The sequence below is a fragment of the Lytechinus pictus genome, chromosome 17 (genome assembly GCF_037042905.1).
Source record: "Lytechinus pictus isolate F3 Inbred chromosome 17, Lp3.0, whole genome shotgun sequence".
Lineage (NCBI taxonomy): Eukaryota > Metazoa > Echinodermata > Echinoidea > Temnopleuroida > Toxopneustidae > Lytechinus > Lytechinus pictus.
Genome location: NC_087261.1, coordinates 4233000 through 4241026, shown reverse-complemented (window position 1 = coordinate 4241026; position 8027 = coordinate 4233000). Strand labels below are relative to the sequence as shown.

The 8027-nt window shown below is 37.3% G+C and overlaps 1 protein-coding gene across 1 annotated transcript; it reads right to left on the bottom strand.

Moving 5' to 3' along the window:
* Positions 1–859: 859 nt before the first annotated feature.
* On the bottom strand, positions 860–8018 carry LOC129280975 (uncharacterized). Its single transcript, XM_054916967.2, has 3 exons — positions 7410–8018; positions 3224–3286; positions 860–2516 (listed from the first exon to the last, which is right to left on the bottom strand). Exons 1-3 carry the CDS (start codon positions 7495–7497, stop codon positions 2023–2025), a joined length of 645 nt encoding a protein of 214 aa, XP_054772942.1. The 5' UTR covers positions 7498–8018; the 3' UTR covers positions 860–2022.
* Between the last annotated feature and the right edge of the window lie 9 nt (positions 8019–8027).

The window sequence follows — 8027 nt, the reverse complement described above, 5'->3', positions numbered from 1 at the left end:
TTTCTCCGTTTTTTTTTTTGCCTAGCCAATTTGGGGGGGGGGGCACGTGCCCCACCCCGTAGTTATGACTCTATTTTTCTATCTCTTATATTACTGTCTCTGTATCCATTTATTTCTTCCTCTCCCATTCTATCTCCCTCTCCTTGCTTGATCTTATCCCCCCTCTCTCCCTCCAGAGTCCTCTTTTCCTTCATTCAATATATTTCTCTCCTCACCTCTCTCCCCCATTCCATCTCTTCCTCCCCTCCTCCACTGCTCATCTATTCCCTTGTTTGTTCCAAGATATTCTCATTTGCTCATTACACACACACCCACACCCTCGCACACACACACAAAACCCTCAGTCTTTATTTAAACTTCTCTTCCACTTTCCTGTCACAAGTCAAACCCCAACTTTTCCATGCCCCTTCATTGTTCCTCCCCCTCTCACTTTCCTTCTCTCCCACCCTCTCTAAATCTACAAGTCCACTCGTTCATAATTACCCCCCCCCCCCATTTAATCACCCCTCTTTTTCACGATCTCTCCTCTGTCGCTCCATCCCTATTTTGTTGTCCTCTCTTCATTTCTAGAGGGTTATATGTCATCTTGATCATTACAATACCCCCCTTCTTTTATCGTCTATCTTGTTCCTGCTCCCAAGTCTGTCTTTATCACGCCAACTTTTGGTATATCTCTCCCTTTATTCATATTCATTATCCATTTTATTGTTCATTATTCATATCCATTTCTATCCCCAATTTCTCACTCTCTACCTCTTACCTCCTTTGTATTCTAGGTTATATTCTATGTCTATCTGACTCTCCTTCCGTCGTATTTTTCGCATTATTCAACTCGAAAGGAAAAGAAATGAAACTTATTTATATAATATTTATATTTTACTTTCAGAAAATAGTACAAAAACACATATCAAGATGTTAAACGTGGATTCCCCCGACGTAAGTGTAGGCATGACTAAGGAAATTTCAATGCACATGTATTCTAACGGGGATTCCCCGAACATAAGTTACGGCATGACTGAGGAAAATGTCAATGCACATGTATTCTTTCACCCCAATACTATTCTTTGTCAATGAAACGATTAGTATGCGAATCAGTATAACTATCATTGAAATATGAGAAATTATAAAGTTATGGCATGTAAAAATATCTGCATTATTTTGTGGTAAAAGTAACACAAAAGCAACTTGGCTGTATGCAAATTAGCACATGTCAACGCGTATTATGTTTCTTATTATGTTTCATTCCATCCAAAGTACATTCCAAGAACCTAAAGTCGGTTCGATTCCTCTTGAAATGTGTTAAGAAGAAACCAGTACTGAAAATTCATTTCATATGCAAGGGTGATATTAATCTCTTTACGTGAAATAATGTAGATTTCATTTATCTTCGTTACCGCACTTATCCAGCATGTATATCACCATTTCACGACTCAGAAACAACTCCTAAACTTAAAATGGTATACCTTTGTTATTTGTCATCTAACTTTGATCATTATATATATATTTTTACTGTTTTTGTTTCTTTCATTTTTGTTACATATTCAAGTCAACGCCATATCAGGGTGCAAAAAAAATTGTGAAAATGTCTTCAGCTTACATTTACTGAGGCTAATATATATATATAAAACATTTTTGAATAAAATTACTGTTAACAATAGTTCACGAAAATAACACACAATAGAAAAGGAAACTGAATATCAGGCATAGTTATATAAAACAGTACTTTTTTTCCAAAACCGTGTACAAAAACGTAAAAATGACCATATGATTGTTATTTTTAGCATGGCCAGCCCCCCCCCCACTTTTGGCTCAGCCCCCCCCCCCACTTTGAAACCGTTCCGCGGCCCCTGTATAATAAAGCGTTGTCAGCCCTTCAACTTGATCAGTCCATAAGCAAGCTCTCTTTCTGGTTCCATTGCACTTTGAAAGGCGTAGATAGGTTTATTGCTCGTGCGAATAGGCTTTCGAGGGCAATTTAATCACATAGATAGTACATCAATTGTCTTTTAATATACCACACACTTATTCATTGGCATTTGCTTGATCCGTGTGTGAATTTCTACTGTCTGCCTGGCTCATCTCCATGGCTTCAGCCCCGCCCACTTCTACGACCTCACCCCCATCATTTTGCGCACAGTCATAACTGGGCGGGGCTGCGGAAAGAGCAGTGTCTATGGGAACCGACGTTTCATGAGGAGTAGGGGGAGGAGCCATGGCGTGTTCATCGCTGATATCTACGTCCTTGCTGTATGCAGGAGGTTGTGCGTCATCCTTGGCAGATTGCTCGTATGTAGGAGGTGCGTCAAAGCATCCCTGAGGAACTCCACTGTCATCGGTAGTAACATTATTCGGTAAACTTCGGCGTCGTTGTATGTTCTGACTGCGTCGTGTTGCCATGGCGCGCATCTTCTGCTTTCGTTTCTTTTCGTAAACCTTCCTCAGAGCCATGACGCATAAGAATATGCCCAAGATACCCCCAACGAAGATCAGAGTAATAGACCACCATGGTAACGGATCTGTCATAAAAAACAATAATTAAAATCTGGGCCCCGTAACACAAAGCGATTAATCACTAATTTGAAAGACCAATTCTGATTGGTTCTTAGTCAGTCTACTAAGCAAAATGCGCATGCAACGATGATCTTGAAAGGTCATTTCATTTAGCGATTAATCCCTAACATTTAATTGTGTTAAGGGAACCTGGCCATTTCTACCAACTCAAACATTAATGCAAAAATACAAATATACAAAATAGAATATGCAAGGTATAAATATATGAACAGAGTCAGGGCCTTAAAGCCATGGCACCCAGATGTTGACATTTATTACAGTTGTTGAAATGTCTCGTTCAATAAAAATCAGCAGGAAAATAAACAAATATCTAGGGCAATCTTTAAGACACGAGCTTCTTTTTCCATGCAATGTCGAACTGGAATCTGTGATGTAGATTTATGGAACCCTAGCTTTTTAGGAGAACCAATCTATTTGGAGTTTAATACTCAAAACTTTAATTTCGAAATTATAATTTAATATTGAATATTTACATTTCATTTTCAAGTACCGTGGGACAAATGCAATATTTATCATTTGGTGATACAGGATAGGAGGGTGTAGAAGGTTACCATCTCTTATAATCGTTATCTATTCTGTGTTGGTTATAAAGATAATAGACTACAATAAAGAGTTTATTACCCCTCTGCGATTGAAAGTACAGTACCCTTACCTTTGCCTCGGGTGAGTTGAGCTCCTCCACTACCTCTATGCCTGTACCTTCCCGCTTGGCGCCCTGTAAAATTGATTTACAAAATAGAATTGAAGTTGTTGAAGATGCAGTAGTATTTGCCTCGTAGATATTTCTTGTCATAATTAAATCGAATCCAATCCAATAGTCATTTGATGAAGTACCTTTTTCTTTCGGTTACAAAGCGATGCACAAATAAATAAATAAATGAATAAATAAATTAATTAATTGATTGATAAACAAATGAAGTAAATAAATAAAAACACACTATTCCATGTTTGGGCCACTTAAACAATAATTCAATGCTGTAGAATGATCAGCAATATTTGCAAAACTGGAACAAAAAGTGTACGTCCTCCTACTCTTTTCATGAAGTAAACTAAAATGTAAAGAAGACAATTTTTACTTTCACTTCCTCCCGATCCTTTTACTTTGCTTCAGTCACATCAGTGAATTTGACTCCAAACCGACCGACGATCTGTCATTCGTAATATTACTTAAATAGTTTGTCGGTTTGGAGTCGGGATCGTCGGTGTTACTGTAGCGTACGAAACTGACAAAGTAATCGTTGAAAATATTTTCAACACCGACAAAAACATTGTTGATTAATTTTCTTTTCTTTATCATCATCCATGCTTGTAAACTTTAACTTACATAGCAATTCCAAAGAGGCCATCATTTACATTTGTTTTAACATTATTCAATTCATACTATACTGAATAACTTACATAAAATTCCAATGATTACATCATCTTCATTTGTTTTTACATTAAAGTAATTCACTGTGTTTTATAACCAGTTGCTATATCTTTCCCAGTCATCTTCCCTTTCCGATAATTTTATCAAAAGTCACGTCCGTTTTGAGAAACCTTGACACGTCCGGTACTATTTACAGACCAACATCATGTTGATTTTCTTGGTTATGTAAGGTTTGTTTGTAAACAAATATATCATTCTTGATGATTTCCACATACTTCATGTAAATATTCCTTTTTTGTCATCTTATAATATAAATTATTGCTTTAGTACACTTTGAACAAGTTCAATTGTTAGTATCGAATCGGGGTTCTGCATGCATACCTCAATACCTTGTTAATACTTATTTTTGTTAATACAATACAACGTGCAGAGAGTGTGAGTGAATATTTTGTGACACAAAGCGAAGCTTTTGAAAGTCCGATCTTTCTAGTTCACATCCGATTTTTACGAATTTTGTAAATGCTTGAGTTTTTTTTCCAATTTTTATTCAAATCAACTTATTGGAGTTGAATGGTAATGTCGAAGTTGGTGGTGGTGGTGGTGGTGCTAATAATGGTAGTGATGGTGCATGATGATGATGATGATTGATGACCATGATGATGATGATGGTGGTGGTTTGTAGAGTTACGCGATTCATACCTCTTTTTTATTTTCTTCTTTCTTCCCTTTCATGTCTTTTCTTCCCAACTTTTACCCTCTCCCCCGCCCCTGCTTGAAAAGAACCCCATTAGGGATGGTCACCCCTGTCCTCGGTAGCACAACCCCAGCGTTATTCTTTCATTTCAATCAATAGGGAGTATTCAAAGTCACGACGAGGTTGAATTCTACAACATAGTAAATCTATTGAAAATGCCCTTTATATCACAATGAACGAGCTTGGGGGTCTTTGTCGAAAATTGGTACCGTTGCAGCTGATTGTCCTAAGATTCGGAGCTGACGAAAAATTGCATATAGAATTATGTCGTTTGTCGAGATTCACACTGCTGTTTGATTCACCGGTTTTCGAGAAAGACTGCTTTGTCATGGAGGGCTTTTGACAATAGATTGTCTATATTAATCTGTCCCCGTCGCTATTGCAAAAACTCCCTATGTTGAATATAAGTACAGTCATGTACTATTATACCCTGTGATTTTTCTGCTGCGAGAGTTGTCATTATTTTGTCGTTGTTAAGCCTATAGTAATTGTATTGTCACGATCCAAAGGGCGTGGGTATCTTGTAAGTTATAATTCCTGTATTTTGCAGTTACATACTAGAAATAAGGGAATTAATGATTTTGTGGGTCTTCCCTTATATAGCTTTCAATATTCCAAGGGTGTGTGTGTATTATAGGGGATGATGTAAAGTCAACTGATTTTCTTACTTACTATTTTCTCGGATCTTTTATACAATGTAATTAACCATTACAAATGTGTCATCCTCTCGTAATCCTCGTATCATCCTTGTTATCATCATTATAATCATCCATCATCATCATCATCATAATCATCACAACCACCATCAGCAGCAGCATCATCAAAATTACCATCATCATCGTCGTCATTATCATCGTTATCATCATCATCATCATCATCATCATCACCATCATCACCATCATCATAACCACCATCAGCAGCATCACCATCATTAGCATTAGCATAATCATCGTCATTATCATCGTTATCATCATCATCATCACCATGATCACCATCATTATCGTCATCATCACCATCATCATCATCATCATCATAACCACCATCAGCAGCATCACCGTCATTAGCATCACCATCATCATCACCACCACCACCATCGTCATCAATCATCGTCATCATCATCATGCACCATCACTACCATTATTAGCACCACCACCACCACCACCATGCACTACCACCACCACCATCATCATCATCACCACCACCACCACCACCATCATCATCATCATCATCACAACCACCATCATCAAGAACACATCCATCCATTATCACCCCCTTTCATCGTCATCACCCTCTATTGTATACTGCAAACATGCAGCAACAGTCACACCCGTTAAACCACCTCCAGACATGCCAGACTGATCAAAGCGATTACGTTATATCCAATAACAGTATCGGCCGGTTTGGAATTTGTTTCCTTGGTCTGACTGTAGCATAAGCAGACAAAGAGAACACAGAGAACAATGAGTCTATCCTATATGCGCCTGTTAATGACCATGGGGGCACAGACCATCTGGGTCTTTAAATTAAACCCCATTCATATCGAAAGATTAAAACCTACAAACCTTCAATACCCGCAATCTATTACAACACTTCGCGGATTATCGTGCCTTTGTACACGGGACAGCAGTAGCAGGAAATTTAGTCATAATTAATTCGTTATCATGGTTATGGAAACTACAATTAAGCGAATAAGGAAGAAAAGAGGTCCAACATTCAATAAAAAATATGACTTCCTTATTTCTGTTTTGTTTTCCGCAAATATTCACATTCATTTCCTTACATGTATTTGCGTATTTTGTGCTATATGTATTTCCTTTTTTTATTACAGAATTTTATTATGTGAGTAGATGAGTGGATTTTGTTCATATGCATTTGTATTTTCTGACGGAGGAGGGATCGAGTCATGAAAATTATAGAGAATTGAGGAAGCAAATTAAGCGACAGAGCTGTATGAATTAATTGAATAAGAGTGCTTTGTACTCCTATATAGACTACAGCATATATAAGGGAAATCATGGAGATAGCTTTTGTGAAAGTACGAGGGCGTATAGGCACCCCCATTCTCGATCCCGCCGCATACGACCATGAATTCACCAAAATATATATAGTTCCGATATCATAATATTCAGAGCCCATAATTATTTCTTCACGAAACTAAACCTCCATAAGAATTAGAGATCTGATCATGAATATGCCGCTTTATTCTAGAAATGGTTAATATGGATCGTATTAAAATGATTCTGGACAGTAACTGCTCAATTTTTAATTTCTTTTCTTTTTATCTAGGGAAATGGTTTAACCCGTTATAGCCCGAGTACAGTGATGATCCATAATTTAATTACAGTCGAATTCATTTAAAGAAAGCGTGAAAATCAAATACATTATGTTCGTTGCTCACTAATTAGATTTTGTTATAACTCATTGTTTTTAATATCTTCTGTCAAATTGCAAGCTTATCCCAGTTCTTTCTTTATCATCTTTGTGATCATAATTTCCTAACCCTGTTAGTAAAATGTTTGAAGTAGCTAAAATATGAGAAATTTATGTTGTTTAATTTCCAATAACCTGCATGATATTCAATCTCGAATAGGTCCATGATCATATCAAATGAACTATGATGTTGTTCATCATAATTCATTGAATGTATTATGTTTATGTGGATTATGGAAATCAAATCACCCCTAGACCTCATTGGAAAACTTTTGACACACTTACTTGCTTCTATGGAGTCGACATTGAGTAGTATGAATAAAACCGATGTCACCAGTTGGAAGATAAATGCAACCGATCCAGACCCAGCCATTCTGAATCTCCACGACCAGTTCCTGATCCCGATTCAAAAACAGAAAATATTCAGGCACAATTCTTCAATCAGTATTAAATCCAAATAAATTTGTCAGTGCCTATCCGCCGACACCAATACGCGCTCCTCCTGAGGCTACATGTACAATGCTATGAACGCAGATAGAAAGTTGTTCCCGTAAGCATCTATTATTAACTGGTACTTTGATCAATAACGTTCTCCTGAAACGGAATATCTGGTCATAGAAGGGTACCATGCACTGTACCCGACTCCAAATGTTTGCTGATCTCCAAACTGTTTTGTATATGTCAACATGGGTTCCCCGTACTCTCTCCTCGATGTGTCAACTTAAATCACCACCAAACCAGGAAGTTTGTCTTTATTACTGAAGTATATACTGGTATATCCTGGGTTATATCAGCATAAACAAGCCCGACCTATAAACTCCGGATTCTACAACTGCAACGTAATGTTCAGATGACACTATTTTGCTGTGACTTTGCAAATTTATAATGGGTATGGAAGAAAGA